This window comes from Benincasa hispida, chromosome 6 (assembly GCF_009727055.1).
Source record: "Benincasa hispida cultivar B227 chromosome 6, ASM972705v1, whole genome shotgun sequence".
Taxonomy (NCBI): Eukaryota; Viridiplantae; Streptophyta; class Magnoliopsida; order Cucurbitales; family Cucurbitaceae; genus Benincasa; species Benincasa hispida.
In genome coordinates, this window is record NC_052354.1 from 29,454,371 (window position 1) to 29,474,979 (window position 20,609).

Consider the following 20,609-nt stretch of genomic DNA (forward strand, 5'->3'; position numbering starts at 1 on the left):
TTATTATAAATTCCAAGTTTTATCTTAGAGGATGAACCTCTTTGATAAACTTCACCAAAGTTGGCAACATTTGCCTCCTCTATAAGTCCCTTAACATTCAATATGGATCGAAGTTTATTTAGAGAACTGATATTACTGGTTTCGTTAATATCAACCCCATCCTGCTTGAATTGAGAGGACATTCGCTTAAACAAATCTTGCATTGATTGCATGATTTGAAGTGTGGTGACCATGCTTTCAAATCTTTTAGCTAAGACATCAGGTATGCTCGCCAAAATGTGAACTCGGGTCTTATTATTGGCCTTCGTCCACCTTTCATATGCATGATAGCACCGAAAATGTACTATTTTTCTCTTTTTAATTCTAGGTTGTTACTATGTTTAATGTATTTATTTGATGATTTTGTAGGTACTGAGCATTTTGGAGATAGAATCGATCGTTACGAGCTATTCGGGGTTAATTTGGAGCAATTAGAAGCTAATTTGAGCAACCGAACTTCAAAAGGACGTGAATGAACGAAAATTCCCCTCGATGGAGTGTTGCGCAAAGCTATAAGGCAATAGCTACCTATTTTGTGGAAAATAGGCCAGCATTGCAACGCTACAAATTAAAGATAGAAGCGCGTTGCAAGGCAGGGTGGCGTTGCACCACTAATCTGTGCAGCGTTGCAATGCTGCGACCCTGCTCTATCTATAGTTTTCTTCGCTTTAGGTCAGATTAATTCAACCATCTTCGGCCTCCAGCCGAATTTCCCCTATGTTCTCTCTTTCACTTTGTATTTTGGGTGTTTCTTTAGTAATTTATCTAGTAGATACCGGATTGTAGCTTCTCCATCTTCATGGGAAGGTAAGGTCTTGATTTCTTAGCTTAGGGTTCGAAGGAACTCGATGTAATTTTGTGAGATTTTGATTTATTGATGTATACGAACTTGTCTATGGGTTTTAATCCGAATTTACATTTATGAATTACATGATTTTAATTGTTGATTGACACCCAATGATTTTGTTGTGTAATTCTAATGCTTTGTGATTAACTTGTAATATGTGACATATAATTATAAGTTAATCCCAATGGAAGCAATAAGTTCGTTAGGCAAAAAGGACTACTCCTATCAACCTAGAGAAAAACCATATTGATTGCTATTTATATGTTATTTGAAATAATGGTAGTTTATTTTATATATGCAATAATTCATTAAAGAAAAATCCAAGGTTATTTTATGTAACTTAAACATGTATGTGGTTGACATACAAGTGGATTATGTTTAAGTGATAACCTAAATGGTCTATAGTATATTGATAAGATTGGATACCTCATCCTGGTGACACTACGAATATGGTCGATTTTAGAATTATTATAATTGTTATAAAGTGTTACAATGATATGTTCCTGATCATTCATGTGGAGATATGCGAGTGGAGGTATCCTATACAAAGAGTTTGTATAAGATCGAACCAAGAAATGGTTAGTCTCTCTTTATAACACCATTACTTGAAGAGACTTACATTTCACTAGGACGATCATAAGTCACTCGACCTTAATCCTGGGTGAGTTGTGAACTTCTATCTATGAGGGCGATCCTTTAATCTGTATGGGTGAGAGTGGCCAGATTCATCGACTCAATATGTCTACCATTTTGGGATTTATTTAAGTAGGGAGTTGGAAACACAACTACACAAGATGGAGTTCACTACTTCCCGTCTGTAGGGTAAGTAGATGAATTGCTCCCTTAAGGGCTGACTCCGAGTCTTAAATAATGAGGCCTTATCTTCTCACTTGTCCGAGAGAGATTAGTTTATAGTTGAACTATAAACTGTTTGTTCATTAGAGGGATCGGTGGTACTTAAGAAGTTAGATGTAACTATAAGGGTAAAGTAGTAATTTGACCTAACTGTAGTTATGAGCAATTCGTGAAGGGTCGAATTATTGTTGATTGATTAATATCCATGAACACAGAAATATATCTACAGTGCGAAGAGTGTAGTTGTGGGTCTTTAGTGGAGTGACTTACAAGTAATGAATATTGATTAATTTAATTAAAGAGTTTAATTAATTAATTAACCTCTATCATCGGAGCTTCTAATCTGTAAATCCATAAGGTCCCCTTGCTAGCTCACTAAGGGTAAAAATAAGAGTCAATTAATTTTGGATTAATTTGAATTATTCAAATTAAATGAGGAAATTAATTGTATAAGATACAATTAATATAATGTACATAGATACATTTTAGTATATAGTTAATCATAAATATGATTTATAATTAATACTATATATGAGAGAAATAAATATGTAAGTATGATTCAAATATTATTTATATGAATGAGATTCATATAAAACTATAAGTTAAAATTAATATGAATATGATTCATAATAAAACTATAGGTTATATGAGAGAATAAGATACTTGAATGAGATTCAAGTGTTTAATAATATGAATGAAATTTATATTATAACTGTAGGTTAAATTTAATATGAATAGATTCATATTAAAACTATGTGTTAAATTTAATGTGAATGAGATTTATATTAAAAATATAGTATATGAGAGGAAATACATTTGAACATGATTCAAATGTGATATTAATTAAATATATGATATTTAATTAATTGATATTAATTTATGTTTATTTAATTAAATTAAATCAAATAAGATTTAATTTAATTAAATATAAAATTTAACTCCCCTGCAATTAACAAGGGAGTTAACATAAGATTGATAGGAGTTTTCTTCCATCCCCTCTCACTTGTAATTCATAGAGAAGGTGTATTTCTCTGATGTTTCATGGAAGAATAGGAAAAATTCTTCTTAAAATTTTTCTCTTAAGCAATCACTTTCTCAATTATTTTGTCCCTTATCAAAATCGAAAAGCCCACAACTCCTTCCATTCTTATTCCGAAGAATAGCAAGAAAGGTTCGGTGGTGGTATATCTGTACGTTGAATTCGAGGGAATTGCTTGTGGAACGAGGTGTTCGTGATAGGAAGGGGAAACATTGAAGATTGTCTTCAAGGTTAGTTTTTTTCTTCTCTTCTTCTCTCTGTATCAGCATATTTATCTATAGATTTATATTTATTCTATTTTTGTACGTTTTTCTTTGTTTTGCTCAGTTTTGAAAACGAATTTTGAAAGCACACGCGTTCACGGGCTTCCGCTAAGGAATTCGATTCTTTCACTGATCACATTACTAAACCATGTAGCATTTACACAAATCAACTTCTTCAAATCTTCATTGACTTCAATACGAATTCTCCCATGTTGAAGGACATGTTTGTCCACTTGAATGTTACGGGAATGCATACGTTTCTTTCCAATAGATGCAAATGTTGGAGTTGATGCCCTAAATCTCGTAGGATCCTATAGTTTGTAAATATTGTTGAACACACTCATTATGTATTTAATAAAATATATGATATTTTATTCATTGTCTATAAAATATTTAATATTTTAGTTACATTAACCACAAACCAATAAACTAACATCCAAAGTATTTTTTTGTAACTTAAACATGTATGTAGAGACATACGGATGGATCATGTTTAAGTGATAACCTAAATGGTCTGTGTAGATGGATAAGGCTAGGTACCTTATCTTGGTAACACTACGAGTATGGCCCGCTTTGTAGGTGTTACAATTTTTGTAAAGTGCTACAAATTATCTGATCCTGATCATTCATGTATAGACATACGAGTGGGGATATTCTGTACAAAAGAGTTTATATAAAATCGGACTACGAAATGTTTAGTCTCATTATATAACACCGTTCATAATAGAGACTTACATTTCATCAGGATGACCATAGGTAACATAACCTGAATCCTGAGTGAGTTGTGAACTCCTGTCTATGAGGGCGGTCATTTGATTTGTATGGGTGAGAGTGGCCAAATCGCTGACTCAACAAGCCTACCATTTTGGCGATTCGTCTGATTGGGGAGCTGAGAACACAACTACACAAGATGGAATTCACTCCTTCTCTGAGGCAGAGGTAAGTAGATAAATTGCTCCCTTAAGGGCTGATTTCGGATCTTGAAGGCAAGGGGTGGAATACCACAAAGAGAAAGGGTACCTAATAAAAAAAGTGATGTCACATCCTCTCCTTGTCCGAGAGGGGTTTAGTTATAGTTGGACTTGATCTATCGTTCATTAGAGGGATCAGTGGTACTTAAGGAGTTAGATGTAACTAAAGGGGCAAAACGGTAATTTGGCCTAGCTGTACTTACGAGCAATTTGTGAAGGGTCATCGTACTATTGATTGGTTATATCCAATGGACACAAAAATATATTTATAGTGCAAAGAGTGCAGCTGTCGGTCTTTAGTGGAGTGCCCGACGGTTAATGGATGGTGAATATTTTAATTAAAGAGTTTGATTAAATATTCATATACCGTTGGAGTTTCAAGCTATAGGTCCATGAGGTCCCCTTGGTAGCTCAATAGGATTTAGTTGAGAATAAGTTTTTAGATTAATTTGAATTTTTCAAATTAGTAGAGGGATTTAATTATATATGACATAATTAAGTTATTTTAATTATATGTGATATAATTATTATAATGTATTTGATACATTATAGCTTAATTGAGAGAAAATAAATATTTGAATATGATTCGAATATTATTAATATGAATTGGATTCATAATTGTTAATTTAATATACATATGATTTATATTAAATGTTATATAAGAGAGGGAAGAAACTATAGGTTATATTGTATGTGATACAATATCAAAACTATAGGTTATATGTTATATTTGATATAATATATAATTTAATATATGATAAGTTAGTTATCATATTTATATTTATATTATTATTTTTTTTAATAACAAGAAAGGGAGTTACAACTCCCTTCCTATTCTTTTCTCTCACCCACTTGGGTGGTGGTTATATTTGGCAAGGAGAATAAAAAGAAAATTATATTTTTTCTTCTTCTAGTAGTTGGTTGAGAGATTGAGAAAGTGTAAATGGCAGAAGTGTTCCGTGTCTCTGAGTTCTTTGTGAGAGAGTTCTCAATCTTCTTCCTTTATATTAAGTTTTCCCTCATAACCAAAATAGTCAGAGCCCACCGCTCTTGGGTTCTCACCCTGAGAATACCAATGTAACTTTTGTGGTAGTGTCCGGTTTTGTTCAAGGTTAATCTCGAAGAAGGTCGCTCGTGATCTGTTTGAGGGAAAACGTGAAGAAAAGGTCTTCAAAGGTGAGGTTTCTTGAAACCTTTTAATTCTTTCTAACACATGTTGTGACTTAGAAATAAATGCATATCTTGTTTATTGTTTACTGTAAACTTTATATTCAATGAAAATGGAATTTGGTTGATTCGCTTTCACTCAAGGTTCTCTCATTAGAGTTCCTTCAACAAAACTACTGTCTAAAAAATAAAATTGAATCAGTTCATTATATATGTTAGTAAACAAAAATTTGTACGAATACTAACTTGAAGTATCACCTATAGAAGATCTCATGAGAGGAGTGTTCTCGACCTTATTAAATTCTTATTCATCCTCATTTTGCCTATTTGGGTTTGTACTGTATCTGTATACACACACAAAAGATAAAACGATTTAAAATAATAATTAAATATGTGTAAACTAGGAAAGAAAAATGAATAAATACATGGTTAGTCGTCGTTGTTATTTGAATCAAATTGTTCATAAGCACTCTAACTATTCTGAGTTAATTGTACATGTTCTTCTTCATTGTTTATGAAGTTGTTATCGGTCGTTCCAAACCTATAGGATAAATTTCATCTCTATATAAAGTATCATCCTTAATGAATTTTTCAACTCTAACTCCACCCACGATTTCTAACATTTCTATTTGTTCATTTTTAACATCTTATACTTTTGGCACGTCTCATATTTGTTTATTTTTTTTACTATTTAAACAACTTTCCACTTACTACTATAATTTGGGTTGTTGAGGTAAAAAAATTATTGTGCTTGGTTGGCAAAATGAAAGGTTCATCAACATATCGAAAGTGAGACGTATTAGTTGATTTGTATCCTAAATCCATTTGTATTTCTTTTTTTTTTTTTTGTTATCTATGTCAAACCATGTACACTCGAACATAAAAAAACATGTCTTCTCTCTGCATATTGAAAGCCCAAAACATTGTCCAAGACACTATAAAAATTATAGTCGACACTTTCACTATCACTCTCTTTGGCTACCATGATTCCACTATTTTGTGTAGATCAACGACTATCACGCTATATATTGTGAAAGCATACTCCATTGACAATGCATCCACTGTAGGAGTACACCTCAGACGAAGGTCCCATTGACAATGAATAAAAATTATCGTACATATTTTCTCCATCATGCAATTGTAGAACTTGATAAGTCACTATATGTAAACGATGACTAGTTATAATAATAAAATTACATTTCTCTACTTTCAATACTATATACACTTACCTGAGTTTCAAACCAGTTATGAATTTTATGTTGATGTCTTATATATAGGTTAGAGGCGTTATGTTCTTGAGAACGAATTAATCTCACGTATTTCCTATATTAGCCACGATAACAAAGAGTTGTAAAAAAAAATGTTATTTCGCATATTGTACCTTATAATCGGTCATTAGAAGGTTCAAAACGTACTTGCAATAAACTTTTATTTCTTTACGGTTGTTGGGAATATACCCATGTGTAATGTGTTTCTCCTTTGCTAATAATGACCTTAAAGTTGGACACCCTAATGGTCATACCCTCTATCTAAAAATTCAAATTTACCACACATCTCATACCCGGGAATGTTATCATCATTTTTTTTCATCTTTGTTGAATCTCATTTCAATACCAGTAAGATATTTCAAACCAAAATTCCATGATTCATTCATTATAAATGTCTCCGCTATAGATCCCTCAAGACGTGCTTTATTCCGTACATATTGCTTTAATGTTCATAAACTTCTTTGAATAGGATACATCCAACTCTAACTAACTGGACCAACCACTTTGGTTTCATATGGTAAGTGAACAACAAGATACACCATTACATCGAAGAATGTTGGCGAAAAGATTTTCTCCAACTTGTAAATTATGACTATGATATCTACTTGTAATCGGTTCAATTCACTGATACATATTGTTTTTGCACATATATCATGGAACAATGCACACAATTCAACAATAATAGTGGACACATTCTTTTATAAGTATGCTCAAATACCAATAGGGAGAAGTTGATGAAGCAGAATGTGACAATCATATTGGGGTTTATGCCCTAAACTCGTGGTTTGTAAATTTCTAAACAAATTATTAAATACAATTTTTTTTATTTATTCTAATAAATAAAATGTTATTTATTTTCTTACATGACTCAAATCCAATAAACTAAGATCCAAGGTTATTTAATGTAACTTAAACAATATGTTGTTAACATACAAATGGATTGTGTTCAAGTAATAACTTAAAAGGTCTATAATATATGGATAAGCTTGGGTGTCTTATCCTAGTAACACTGTCGATATGACCCACTTTGTAAGTGTTACAAACGATTTGATCCAAATCGTGGAGACATGTGAGTGAGGGTATCCTATACAATGAGTTTGTATAAGACCGGACCACAAAATATATAATCTCTCTTTGTAATACTGTTAACTGAAGAGATTAATATTCAAATGATGACTATATGTAACTCGATCTCAATCTTAAATGAGCTATGAACTCATGCTCATGAAGATCGTCCTTTGATTTGTATGGGTGAGAGTGGCTCGAGTCACCACCTCAATATTCCTACCATTTCAAGGATGAGACTGAGTGGTGAGTTGGAAACATAGTTACACCAGATGAAATTCACTCATTCCCATATTTAGAGTAAGTAGATAAGTTATTCCCTTAAGTGCTGACTCCAAAACTTGAACAATGAGACCTTACCCTCTCACTGGTCCGAGAAGGATTTTGTTTATGGTCGAACCATAAAGTTCATTAAATGATCAGTGGTACTTAAAGGACCAAGAGGTAACTACAGAGGTAAAATGATAATTTGATCTAGCTATAGTTACGAACAACTTGTGAAGGATTAACTTATATGAAATGGTTAAATTAATGACACATAAATATTCTACAGTTCATAAGAGTGCAACTATGAGTTTTTAGTGGAGTGCCCCTATAGTTAATGAAAATTGATTAATTTATTTAAAGAATTTAATTAATTGATATCGTATCATTGGAGCTTATAACTGTAGGTCCATTAGGTCCATTGCTAGCTCACAATGGGTGAAACAAAGATTTTAGTGTTGAAAGAATTTGAAATGTTCAAATTAGTTTAAGGAAATTTATGTTAATTGTATATAATATAATTAATATAATGTATATAGATACATTATAATATATAGTTCATTTTAAATTATATTCAAATTTAAACTATATAATAAGAGAGTATTAATATTTGAATAAGATTCAAATGTTAAATTAATATGAATTGAATTTGTATTAAATCTATAGATTAAAATTAATTTGAATGAGGTCCATATTAAAACTATAAGTTACGAGAGCATTGTCTATTAGAATACGATTCATACATACATTAAATTAAATATATGATATTTAATAAATGAATTGATTAAATTAGATTTAATTAAATTAAATAATCCCTTGGGAAGGAAGTTGTAACCCCCTCACTTATTTTACGTGGATTGTGTTATTCATAGAAAATACAACAACTCTCTACAAAAAGAGAGGGAGAGACATATAGGAAGAAAACTCTCCCAGAAAACTCTCTCTCAAAACTTGCAGAGAAGAGTTCTCTACATAACACTATTCCCTTCTTTTTCAAGAGGATCTCATCATCCCTTCCCTGTCCAGAGAGTAGCAGAGAAGGTTTGTTGATGGTGTTCAGTTTGAGAATTATACGTGCTGTGTTTTCATCAAGAATAAGAGAAGTTTCTGAAGACGGTTCTTCAAAGATAGTAACTTCTTCTTCCTTGTAACTTGTACAAAAGCATGCTTAACTCACTATATTTTAGTATTTTGTAACTTGAATTTCTTGAATTTAATTGAAGGAAAGTAATCACACGCCTCCGCTAGTAATTCAATTCCTTCAATTCATGTGTCTTCAACCCCAGTATTTTCCATCTTTACCATCCATATATCGTGATATATTAGACACGAATCCATAAAAAAAATTTCATTGATTTCAAGAACTTACAAAACTCGACCCGTTCATTGTTAGTTTATGTGTATGCGTCGTGTGGGCTTACAACTTTGGTTCCTTACCTATTGAAATTTATAATTGTATTGACTTAAATCCTAAACTTTTGGGATTGTATCGATTTAATCTCCAAACTAATAATTATATCAATTTAGACCCTAAAATTTTATAAGTGTATCATTTAAACCATGGACTTTCATAATTGTATCAACTCAAACCTTTCATTATATTTTATTTAGATATACTTATGAAAATTTAGAGTTTAAATTGATATATTTATGAAAGTTCAAGGTTTAAATTAATACGATTATGAAAGTGCAGGATCTAAATTAGTAGAATTATTAGTTTGAGGTTTAAATTAAACAACTCCAAAAATTTAGAATTAAGATTGATATAATTTCTAAAATTTAGGGTTCAAATTGATATAATTTTTAGTTTAGGATTTTAATTGATATAACTCAAAATTTATGGATATTAATTGATATTTACTCGATTTTTTTTCTATATGCATTATATCCCATTTATGTCATACCAACGGTTTTGACTAATATGGAAGTTGGATGATTTTCCTTATAAATATTAAAAGAAATGCCCTAACTCTACTTGACCCCGTCCATCCCGCCTGTTTCTTTCTTCCCATTCCTATTTTTCGCAGGCCGACTACATTTCAGCAGCTACTTTTCACCGGCTACTTCTCCATTTCAGCAGCTCAGTGTCGCCGCCATCGTCGCCGCCGCCTTTCTTCGTTTCAGTGCCGCCGCCCCCACTTTCCGCTCGTGCGGCTGTAGCCTCTCTCCTAGCGGTTTGCACTGGTTTTCTACTCTCTTATTGTTGCCGATATTCTCCTTATCTCCATTTCGTATTTTTTCTCACTTGAGAACTCAAATTAAGACTTGTCTAATGAAAGAAACTTTGAGTCATTTTGATTTTCTTTTTTTTTTTTTTTTTGTTTGTAATAGCAAACGAAAAAGAATGCGGCAAAGTTTGACTCTCGAACTACCGTGTTCTACCCTCTGCCTTTTGTTTTCTTGTACATGTTTGTTAATTGAGGGAATTTTTTTTTGATCGATGGAAAAATGTCCTCGGCCATATTTATTGTGGTAGATTATTTTTGGTTTTGGCTTTTGATGAGTTTTTAAATTAATATTGTGGTGGGTGAGACCGACCATGAGTCTTCGTTTGCATTTATGCTAGGATTTCAGGGCTTGTTCTCTCTCAGAGACCAGGCGGGAGAAAAGGAGAGTAAGAACAAGTCTGAGCTTTATTTCACTGATTTATCAACTTGTGTTTGTTGTTTCAGCCAACAATGGATATCGATTCTGATGTGGGTCATAAATCATACGATGATACTGAGTGCAAGCCAATGGAGTCTGAAGATTCAAATGTATATTAAGTACCTTTAGTTTCCTTAAGTATAATTTTTTTTTTTGTATTGTTTTTCTTTTGGATATATGGTAATTCTTGGTGTTTGGTGCGTAAGAAAGTGATGAAATTATTCTCTGAGTTTATTGTCTCGTCTATTTAGGATTTTACTCCAGTAGTTGTGAGATTTTTAAATAGACAGTTGGTTTTACTTTCTCTGTTGTATGTGTATCTTTGGGTCACATTTTGACCATGTTCCAATAATATGTTGAAAACACATCTGGTTTTGTAATATGTATACATGTGTGTGTGTATATATATATATATATATATATATATATGACTCCGTTTTTTCCTCTTTTCGGATAGTTTATATATATATACATATGTATGTAGAAGGGTTAGCAAAAGAGGGATTTGCTGATTCGATTAAGAACTTGAATATTGAGGAGTTATAATCTTATTTTGTCATGTTTCTTCAAAAAATATTTAGCTCCTTTCTGTTTGGTGCATTAAAAGGTCGGGGGAAATCATTTTCTAAGTTTCTTGTTCGGTTCCATTTCAACTGCCTTGTTCAATAAGTTGGAGGAAATTATTTTCTAAGTTTCTTGTTTGGTGCATTAATCACTTAGTTATGAGATTTTAGAAAATGCGTGGGTTTTACTTTCTGTGTGTGTGTATGTGTTTTGGTTACATTTGAACTGCCTTGGTCAATAAGTTGTTAAGAATTTAAGAGATGGTCTTGATTTGTAGTCGTTTTGGTATTTTGATATTAAGGATAAGGGTAAAGCAAAAGAGGAGCTTGCTGATTCAATTAAGAACTTAAATATTGAAGAATCATCTGGGCATGCAGGGTCTTCAGCCACAAACTTCAGGCGAAAACCAGTTATTATCATTGTCATAGGGATGGCAGGTATTTTTCAATGAAAAATTTTGTCACTGTGGAAGTTTGTGGATGCAGTTAATCTTAACTTAGTGTTAAAATCCATGGTGTCTGTATTGAAGTTCATCACTTACAAATAGTAAAACTAAATATTGCCCCTATTTTGAGACGGATGGACTTAAACTTCTGTAAGGTATATTTTTAAGTATGCCCACTTGCCTACCCATGTTCCTTCGGTTTCCAGAATCCCATATCTAGGACCAGATTGAGGAGGTTCTACCAGGTGAGGTGGGGCTTTGTCACCCTTCCCTAGTAGTTCAGAAACTTGATCATAGGAAATTTGAGAGAGGAAATATTTCATCCTATTTGAATGCATGTGGAGGCTCCATCAGGGATAAGAGCCTCTTTAGTATAAGATCATGTTAATTAAATACGGTCAATCTCTGGGAAACTTCTTAGGCTATGAAAGGTCTCGGTTTTGGATATTATTTTCTGTATTGTATCTTCTTTTCCATGCTTCTAAGGTTTTTTCTAAATAAAAAAATTTATTATTATTATTATTATTATTATTATTATTATAATCTGTACCCCGTTGAGGATGCAAAGAAAGATGAAAAGGATGAAATAGAGTGAGAGATAGAAAAGTTTCAGTGAGTTTAAGAACAGAGATTTTAGACAGTGGAAAGAGAAAATAAGATGGTTTAAATAATAGAGATAAGGAGAGACCACAAAAAAGTGAGAAGAATTAAGAAGGGGAAAATAGAGAAGAAAAAATAGAGGGAAAAGGTCTAACATGCTTATTTATATTCAAATATACAACCTTGTCTATGAGATGGATTGTTTTTTATTCTTGAAAGTTTGTTTGTTTGTTTGTTTGTTATTTTTTTTGTTCTTGTAACATTGTCAATCGTAAAGAGATTGAGTGGTGTGCTTGTTAGATAAGTTTTGTGCAACTGCAGTGGATAGATGGATTATGAGATTAAATTTGGGTTGATGTTTCATATGTCTCAACTCAACCTTTCCTTGAAGAAATATTTGAAAGAGTATCTTGACAATTTGTAAAATCAGACATCTTAAAAGATCTTCAATATCCATTTGTTGTTTTTACCATTTGGTTTTTCAAGCTTTGGTTTTCAACCTTACTCTGAAGCTGTTGGTTGTCCTACCAAATCAACTCTATGTTTCTGGTATAAAGAAGTTATCATGAAGTTTTCGGTTTGAATAAGATGGTACCAATTAACTATCATGGGTTGGCCTAGTGGTAAATAGAGGGCATGACCTTGATAAAGAGCTAAGAGGTCATGAGTCAATCCATGCTGGCCACCTACTTAGTATTTAATATCCTACGTGTTTCCGTATACTCAAATGTTGTAGGGTTAGGCGGGTTGTCCTAATTTAAAAAAAAAACTGCCAATTTGACAAGTCAATCAATGTGTTTTCCAAGCTTGTGTCTTGTTTGTTGTCACAACTATTGAGGTCATTTGGCTACAGGATGTTGTGGGTGGTTTTAAGATTGATTTGATACTTGAAGCTGAAGATATTCTTGCTATTTTACCCATTGCAAGGTCTTTGAGGTGGTAAAAAGTTCGATTTTGCTGTTTGGAGTGTTTTGCTAGTTATATTAGGAGGGTCTTAGACCTAGTTGTTTGGATAAAATTCTTGTTTAGTGGCTTTTGGGTCTTTTAGTTGGTTTCTGTATTTGTTTAGTTGTTTGTTTGTCGTTTTTGCATGTAAGCTCTTGCTACTTATTTGTAAAATTTTATTTCATCTATGAAAAATTCTGTGTTCCTTGTAAGAAAAAAGATATCTACGGAATTGAGGTTGAGTTTGTTTTGTGGTTCTTTTTTAGATAAGGAATATTTCATTGAATAAATGAAATAAAGGGGAGACCCCCAAGCAAGTAAAGGTGATTACAAAACATTTCATTGTTTTGTGATTCAGAAACAAGTTTTTAGAAAACATGGGGTGCAACATAAAACAAGTTTGTAGATGTCTTATTTTGAGAACCATTTCCAGAAACAAGTTTGCCAGGTGACCCAAGAGTTTTATGAATGTTCTGTTCTTTTAGCTTTTACAGGCTCCTACCTGCTATCTTATTTTATTATTTTATTTTATTTGAATGAAATGTTATTGGTTTCGGTTTAATGTTACATTGTTGTAATGATGTGGCTTTTCCAGGGAGTGGGAAGACAACTTTGCTTCATCGTCTGGTGTGCCACACACATGCATCAAATATCAGGGGTTATGTAATGAATCTCGATCCTGCTGTAATGACACTACCTTTTGGTGCAAATATTGATATAAGAGATACTGTGCGGTACAAAGAAGTGATGAAACAATTCAATCTTGGGCCTAATGGAGGAATTTTAACGTCACTTAACTTGTTTGCCACCAAATTTGATGAGGTGAAATTTCATATGTATCTCTTTCTTAATTTATGTTCACTTTCCCATTACAGCAAACGATATTCCAAGCATATTCCGTTTCCCCACCTCCAGGGATCTTTAGGGGGTGTGGGTAGGTGTAGAGTTGTGAATTCTAAGGAATTGTGAAGAAAATTAATGTTTTTAGTTGTGGGGCTTATTAACTCCTTGACCCAAACAAACTTCGCTCGGTCCAACTCCTTAGCCAAATACTCCCTTGGCCTTCAGTTTGGAATGATGATGTTTTTCATCATTTGTTTTCTGAACAGTAAAAGATGATTTTATGCTAACGTGAAAGTTCAGGACTAATGCTCGTGTATATTTAGAAGTCATGGCTTTCTCACATCAAGTGCATCAAGTTGATATTGATTGCATATTTCCAATATTATTTTAGTACATAGTATTTCTTCTAAATTTATACTATACATAACATACTCTGCTGTATTATCGTATAAAAGTTTCTTGTTGGACTGTGTAATCTCAGGTAATTTCAGTGATTGAAAAACGAGCAGATCAGCTTGATTATGTCCTTGTCGATACTCCTGGTCAGATCGAGATATTCACGTGGTCTGCATCTGGGGCCATCATTACTGAGGCTTTTGCTTCCACCTTTCCCACTGTAATTGCTTATGTTGTCGATACACCTCGTTCATCTAATCCAGTCACATTCATGAGCAACATGCTTTATGCCTGTTCTATCCTCTACAAGACAAGGTTGCCAGTTGTGTTGGTTTTTAATAAGACCGATGTGGCAAAACACGAGTTTGCTTTGGAGGTAATTCGCCATAGTAACTTGGGCTTTCTTCAATTACTTTTTTTATATAATAGAGTGGAATCACCCAAGCGGTGACCCCTGCTGGTAAAGACCTACCCTTCAAGAGTCCAAGTTTAAGCCATGGAAAACATAATAATTTAAAATCCGTACTGGTATTGTCTATTAAGGCCATTCTAGGGTAGTGGGCAAAGTCTCCCAATGAATAGTGGGGTGGAGTGAGCCATGAGCATATCCTAGTGTTATTAAAAAGGAACAAAGAAAGAGAGAATATAGTTAGAATCCTAATGTTCTCAATTGAAAACTTAGACCTTTGCCCCCCAAGAAATGCTTCATTTTCAATAAAGATCTGCTCTTGAACCTTTGCCTGTATATAGACACATCAACATTATTGCGCTCTATATTTCCCTCTTTAGATTATCAATAGTATTACAAAGCTCTTGAAATTTGAGAATGTTAAAAAAGGAATTGTGCATGCAGTGGATGGAAGATTTTGAAGCGTTTCAAGTTGCAGTCAGTTCTGATAAATCTTACACCTCCACACTAAGTCATAGTCTTTCCCTTGTGCTGGATGAGTTCTATAAGAACTTGAAATCTGTTGGAGTTTCTGCAGTTTCTGGCGCCGGAATGGATTCTTTCTTTAAAGCAATCGAATCCAGTGCCGAGGAGTACATGGAAAACTACAAGTAACTAGACCAAATAAAGCTCTGAATCTTTTCATCTGTAAATCTATCAGTTAGAGAACGATTGTACAGGTTTGAAAGTTGCAACAACTTTGATATTTATGCTACTTTTGGCCTTTTTTTTTTTTCAGGGCAGAGCTTGACAAGAGAGTTGCCGAAAAGCAGCGGTTAGAGGAAGAGCGCCGACGGGAAAACATGGAGAAGTTGAGGAGAGATATGGAGAGCTCCAAGGGACAAACCGTGGTTTTGAGCACCGGTTTGAAGGATGACAAGAATAAAACTAAGATTGTTGACAATGATGATGAAGAGATTGATGAAGAAGATGAAGATGATGATGATTACGAAAGATTTACCGAAGAGGATGATGCCATCGATGAGGATGAAGATGAAGAGGTTGCTAGATTCTCCTTTTAGTAGTGATACAGACATGATTGCATATAGGAGAAGTAAAATGAAATTGTGTATAGGTTTTACGAAGGAACCGAGTCACCATTCACTCCGAACACAAGAATCTGCCATTGTTTGTTCTGTGATTTTCCATTTTGATGATGGTCCTTGTCATCTATAGGAGTTTTGGTTTGAAAGCTGACTTTCCCATGTCCTTGTAATGTTGTACATTTTGATGGTTTATGACTCCCTGTTTATGATGCCAAATATAAAATCAAAAGTCGAGAATTGGTGCTCCCTTTTATTGGACCTGGGTGACCTCTTATCTATTAAAGCTAGTTTTTTTTTTATAAGTTTCAAATTTACCATCAAATACTTGCTTTGTATAAAAGAAAAATATTGTCAGCAATTTTCTTCAAAACACCACACCGAAATGGAAGATATGAATTGGCCATATAGAGGCATGGTTTTTGGTTTTACTTCAAGTTTTAATTATTAATATTATGTTTATATTAGTGATTTTTTTTTAGGAAAAATTACGAAAAGCATCCCTAAATTCCAATCACACTTGTAAATTTTTAATTTGATCAAAGACACGTCTTTATTAGTTTTTGTTGTTTCTTAAATGGTTGCGACCTTTTATTAAATTAAATTTTATTCGTAAATATTTATAGTTTCTCTCTCCTTTCTCTTGGTCTCTCTCCACTCTTCATTCCTGTTATTCTCATCTCTTTCTGATTATCTTTTGAGAAACTTGATCATCAAAGAGAGTGAAAATATATACCAGCATCGTACTTGATCATCATCTCTTTCTGATTATCACTTCTCGATTTCGAAACAAAATGTTGGTCAATTTTGGCCAAAAATTAGAAATGCCCAATATATACCAGCATCGTACGTTGCACGTTCCCAATTTCCTTGATGTGGGTTTGGTCAAACTTATCTACAAAGCACAACACCAACTAACAGAACATGAAGTTTTGAAAATGATAAACACAGACAAAACTTCTCAATCCAGAGTGGGATTGAAGGCGATTAAGAAGAATATACAAAACCCACTTGCGACCACGAGTGTAGGACCTGAGACGGGAAGGATGAAGGATTTGGGAAGTGAGATTGCGGAGGGAGGCGCCAGAGTAGGCCTTAAAGAGCAAAAGCAAGGTTGAGCGGAGATGATCTTGTTGGTGGCAAGGGCGAGTGGGTGGTCGGTGAAGAGAGTGCGGCATTTTGGAGGAAGGCCTTGTTGGGCTTGCTTTTGTGAATTAATGAAACTTTTAGCCCAAATGATGAAATAAAGTGAGGCCTTTTGCTGATCCAAACCGAGAACCCAGTACTTTTGCCCAAAAAACTTTTGGTTGGTAGAAAACTTGGCTATTATGTACCCACGATTTTTCAGTTCATGCCTTACACGTGATCTGTCTCACTACTCTTTGTCTAATGGAAAAATGAAAGAATGATTTTTTTTTCTGATGGGTGTTTATTGCAAAATTAATTTTTCTTTCTCTCTCTTGCTCTCTGATTCTCTCGTTCTCCGCCTTCTGTGTTCTTTTACTTTCTTCTAACCCTAATACTTTCTTGTTTGATCTGTGTGACTGCTTCGAGTATATGATGGAGGAGTCTTGCAATCGTGTAGATGATGGCAGAAGGAAAAGGTAAACGAATATGCAATCATGTAGACGATTGCAGAAGGAAAAGGTAGACGATTTGTCGATCTTCTAGACGATATGAATAAAATGGTAAACAATCGTGCTATCTTGTAGACGATGAGAAGAAAGGGAAGAAATGCTCAGCGATGTATGTGGTTCGGCTATTAAAGCCTATGTCCACGGGAAGGAAAGTTTTTATTGAAGCTAAGTCACAGACTCTTTTTCTTTTACAGATCTTTCAAGATCTTTTTGAAGCTATGTAGTTGTTGTATCTAAAATTTGTAAATGATGAGTATTTACACTAATTTCTTATACAAGTAGTTATGATAACTAACTGTAAAGATTAAAGAAATGTGAAATAGCTTCTCGAATGTTGAATGTATGAACTTATAATCTTCAAATCTCCACCTTAAGCTCAACATGCAACCTCTTCTCCTTCTAGATTTAACATGTCTTTACTCTTTTTCAGGAAGCAGAAAACCCGATCTGACCAAGACAGTTAGCAAGCTTGAGTTTACTCACAGATTTGGTAAGCATGTCGGCTGCGTTCTCAGTGGTATGAACTTTTAGCACCTTGACTTCTCCTTTCTCTATTCTGTCTCTGACAAAGTGATACTTAATATCTATATGTTTGGTCCTTGAATGATATTGAGGGTTTTTGGAAAGGTGAATGGCACTTTGGTTATCACAGTAGATTTTAACTACTGTTTGATTAATACCAAAGTACTTCATCCATCCTTTTAACCACAATGCATCCTTTATTGCTTCTGATAGAGCCACGTACTCTGCTTTTGTGGTTGACAATGCTGTGATTACCTATAAATTTGCTTTCCAACACAAGTTAGGACCAAATAAGAACAGATAACCTGTTAGAGATCTCCTTTTGTCTTGGTCACCTGCAAAATCTAATTCAACATATCCATATAGCTCTAAATTTGATTCATTAGATCTTTGATATGTTAATTTTGACTGTTTAGACCAAATTAGATATCTTAAAATCCATTTTGTTGCTTCCCAATGTCTTTTTCCAGGGTTAGACATGTATCTACTGACTAAACTAGTGTTGTACGATAAGTCTGGTCTAGTAGATATCATTAAGTACATTAGACTCTCTACTGCTTGATTATATGGAATTGATTACATTTGAGTCAAAAGTTCTATGTTTGTTTCTTTTGGTGAATTCTCAGAGGAAAGTTTAAAGTGTGTAGCAATAGGTATGGTAACTGGTTTTGCATTTGTCATATTGAATATGTTTATTACCTTTTCACAGTAGCTTAGTTGACTTATGGTTAGGGTTGAGGACGTTCTGTCCCTTTGAATTTCTATCCCAAGGATCTTTCTAGACTGACTCAAGTCCTTCATGTCAAATTCTTTCTTTAGGAGATTTTTGACATGAGTTAAATCCTTCTTAGATTTTCTTGCTAGTAACATATCATCTGAAGGATCTCATACCGAGAATTCCATGAGCGTGTTCAGATCGCTACGATCTCACCGTGACCGCAGTACAAATGATATACATTCAACACATACAGTTATGCAAATAAATCTAATTATCGACATGTCAGAACAAGATAATTAAAAGGGAAAGGGGTCCATACCAGTTGAAGACTATCTTTGAACTTCAGAACCCCAACGCAGTGGATTCCTCCAACAGATCTATCAACACCCGGTGGGAATGTCGATTGCAATAGCACGATCAACGCGAACACGAACGCCGAAATGGGGATGACACCACCACTAATGAGCCCCGGGTATTCTCGGAATGAAAACCCAAAGGGTGGGCTTTGGTGAATTTGGTAGAAGACAGAGGACAAATGAGTCATGTAGGCAATAAGAAAGTGGGAGAGAAAACAGTGCTTTCGTATAGCAGAAGTGCTTATCGCATAGACGAGCTACAAGATTGTTTAGGAAAAGTTGAACGATCGTTTAAAAAAAACATATACGACTGTTTAGATAAATCGTGAGGTAGACGATCATTTAGACGGAGAAGCAATTATCGTATAGGCTCTCGGGCGATCGTTTCACGAAAACTTTTGAGCGGTCGAAGAAATATTAAATGCACCATCCAAAATGAAAACTCTTTTCATTTTTAACCCATCGGTTACCATAACTAACACTGCCCACTACCCACGTCCGAACGTGGAAAAAGGGATTAATTATCATATAATTAATAAATATAATCATATATATTTACATCCTATAGTTTGATATCACATATCTACTATGTATTTTCTCCTCTACTTGATATAAATCATATTTATATCTAATTTTCTCCAAAATAATGCATCTCATACATTTAGCAAATTATGTCATATATAATTACCCAGTCCAATTATATCATATATAATTGAACTTCCTCTTATCAATTTGAACATTTTAAATTAACCCAAACACTAGTTCTGACTTTATCCAAGCTACCCAGGGGACCTAATGGACCTGTGGCTCGAAGCTCCAACGGTACGTGAATAGCTGACTAAACTTTTTAGCCACGAGATCCACCATCCGTTAACTGTTAGTGATTCCACTAAAGACCAACAGCTGAACTCTTCTTACCACAGATATATTTCTGTGTCCATCGGATATAACCAATCATGAGTATGATGACCCTTCACAGATCCTCGTAAGTACAGCTGGGCCAATTTACCGTTTTTCCCCTGTAGATACATCTCACTCCTTAAGTACCACTGATTCCTCCAATGAACAATACAACATAGTCCAACTATGTATGAACACCTCTCGAGACAAGAGAAGGTGTGTGGCGCCACATCGTTCAAGCCCCGGAATCAGCCCTTAAGGGAGCCATCTATCTACTTACCCTTGCCTCGGAGAAGGAGTGAATTTCATCTTGTGTAGCTGAGTTCCCATCTCCCAAATCAGACGAATCCCCAAAATGGTAGGTTTGAATAGGCGACTTGGCCACTCGCACCCATACAAATCAAAGGACCGCCCTCAATGGCAGGAGTTCCCAACTCACTTAGGATTGAGGTAATGTTACCTATGGTCATCCTAGTGAAGTGAAGTCTCTGTCATGAATGGTGTTATATAACAAGACGTTAACATTTCGTGGTCAGGTCTTATACAAACTCTTTGTATAGGACGCCCCCGATCGCATGTCCCCAACACGAATGATCAGGATCAGACCATCTGTGACAAGTCACAACACTTGTGACCATTCCACAAAGCGGGCCGCATCCATAGCATTACCAGGATAAGGTTTCCCTCCTTTATCCATATACTACAGACCATTTTGGTTATCACTCAAGACATGATCCACTTGTATGTCACCACATACATGCTTGAGTC

General features: G+C 34.2%; 1 protein-coding gene across 2 annotated transcripts; it reads left to right on the top strand.

Moving 5' to 3' along the window:
* The first annotated feature begins 9,745 nt into the window (after nucleotides 1-9,745).
* On the top strand, nucleotides 9,746-15,971 carry LOC120080097 (GPN-loop GTPase QQT2). 2 transcript variants are annotated; one of them, XM_039034654.1, is made up of 7 exons: nucleotides 9,746-9,962; nucleotides 10,451-10,534; nucleotides 11,290-11,425; nucleotides 13,574-13,800; nucleotides 14,303-14,593; nucleotides 15,071-15,276; nucleotides 15,405-15,971. In XM_039034654.1, the coding sequence occupies exons 2-7, from the start codon at nucleotides 10,457-10,459 to the stop codon at nucleotides 15,685-15,687; spliced, it is 1,221 nt and encodes a 406-aa protein (XP_038890582.1). In that variant the 5' UTR covers nucleotides 9,746-9,962; nucleotides 10,451-10,456; the 3' UTR covers nucleotides 15,688-15,971. The 2 variants fall into 2 exon arrangements, with proteins under 2 accessions (XP_038890582.1, XP_038890581.1); XM_039034653.1 differs by having other exon boundaries at nucleotides 9,746-9,952.
* Nucleotides 15,972-20,609: the final 4,638 nt, after the last annotated feature.